At 65.1% G+C, this 550-nt stretch overlaps 1 protein-coding gene across 1 annotated transcript in view; it reads right to left on the bottom strand.

The window, feature by feature from the left end:
• Window positions 1-550, bottom strand: part of LOC119586371 — a gene marked incomplete in the record, with an annotated part of 37,892 nt that overhangs the window by 747 nt on the left and 36,595 nt on the right. Inside the window, 1 exon segment of the mRNA XM_037935083.1 lies at window positions 172-505. Within this exon segment, the coding sequence (XP_037791011.1) occupies window positions 488-505 (18 nt within the window).

Raw genomic sequence — 550 nt, 5'->3', positions numbered from 1 at the left:
CCCTTTAAGTATTCATTCCCCTCTTTCTCCTCCCCTTCCCCTCCTCTTCCCCTTCCCCCCATCCTCTCCCTCTATCCTTCCCATATCTTTTCTTCCTCCTTCCCCCCCCCCCATTTCCCTTCTCCCCCTCTCCTCCTTTCCACTCTCTCGCCCTCCCCCCCCCTCTCTCACCTGCCTCCCGCCCCCCCGTCTCGGGAATGTGCCTGTGGCTGACGATGCCGATGGAGGGCAGGTAGTCGCCGTGGGACGTGACCTCGTGCCGCGGCTTCATCCTCGTGCAGAGTGCCAGTGCCAGGACCATGACCAGGAAGAAGGCCAGCCCCGTGAGCACCCACGCCCACACCTGGCCCTCGCCCACGCTGCCTTCCTCGCGCGCCTCTCCCTCGTCGGCTCCGTCTTCTCGGCCCTCTTCCCTCCGCGCCCGCGTTTCCGTTCTCGTCTTCGGCTGGGCTTGCTGGGGGGTCGTCCGGGTCGTGGGAGGAGTCGTTCAGCCACGCCTCCTGCCCTGTGGGGGAAAGGGGGGGTAGAGGGGGGTGCTTGATTTGATTAA

Source organism: Penaeus monodon, chromosome 21 (assembly GCF_015228065.2).
Source record: "Penaeus monodon isolate SGIC_2016 chromosome 21, NSTDA_Pmon_1, whole genome shotgun sequence".
Classification (NCBI taxonomy): Eukaryota; Metazoa; Arthropoda; class Malacostraca; order Decapoda; family Penaeidae; genus Penaeus; species Penaeus monodon.
Note: the sequence above shows the minus strand (reverse complement) of the source record. Positions and strands in the feature narration are given on the sequence as shown.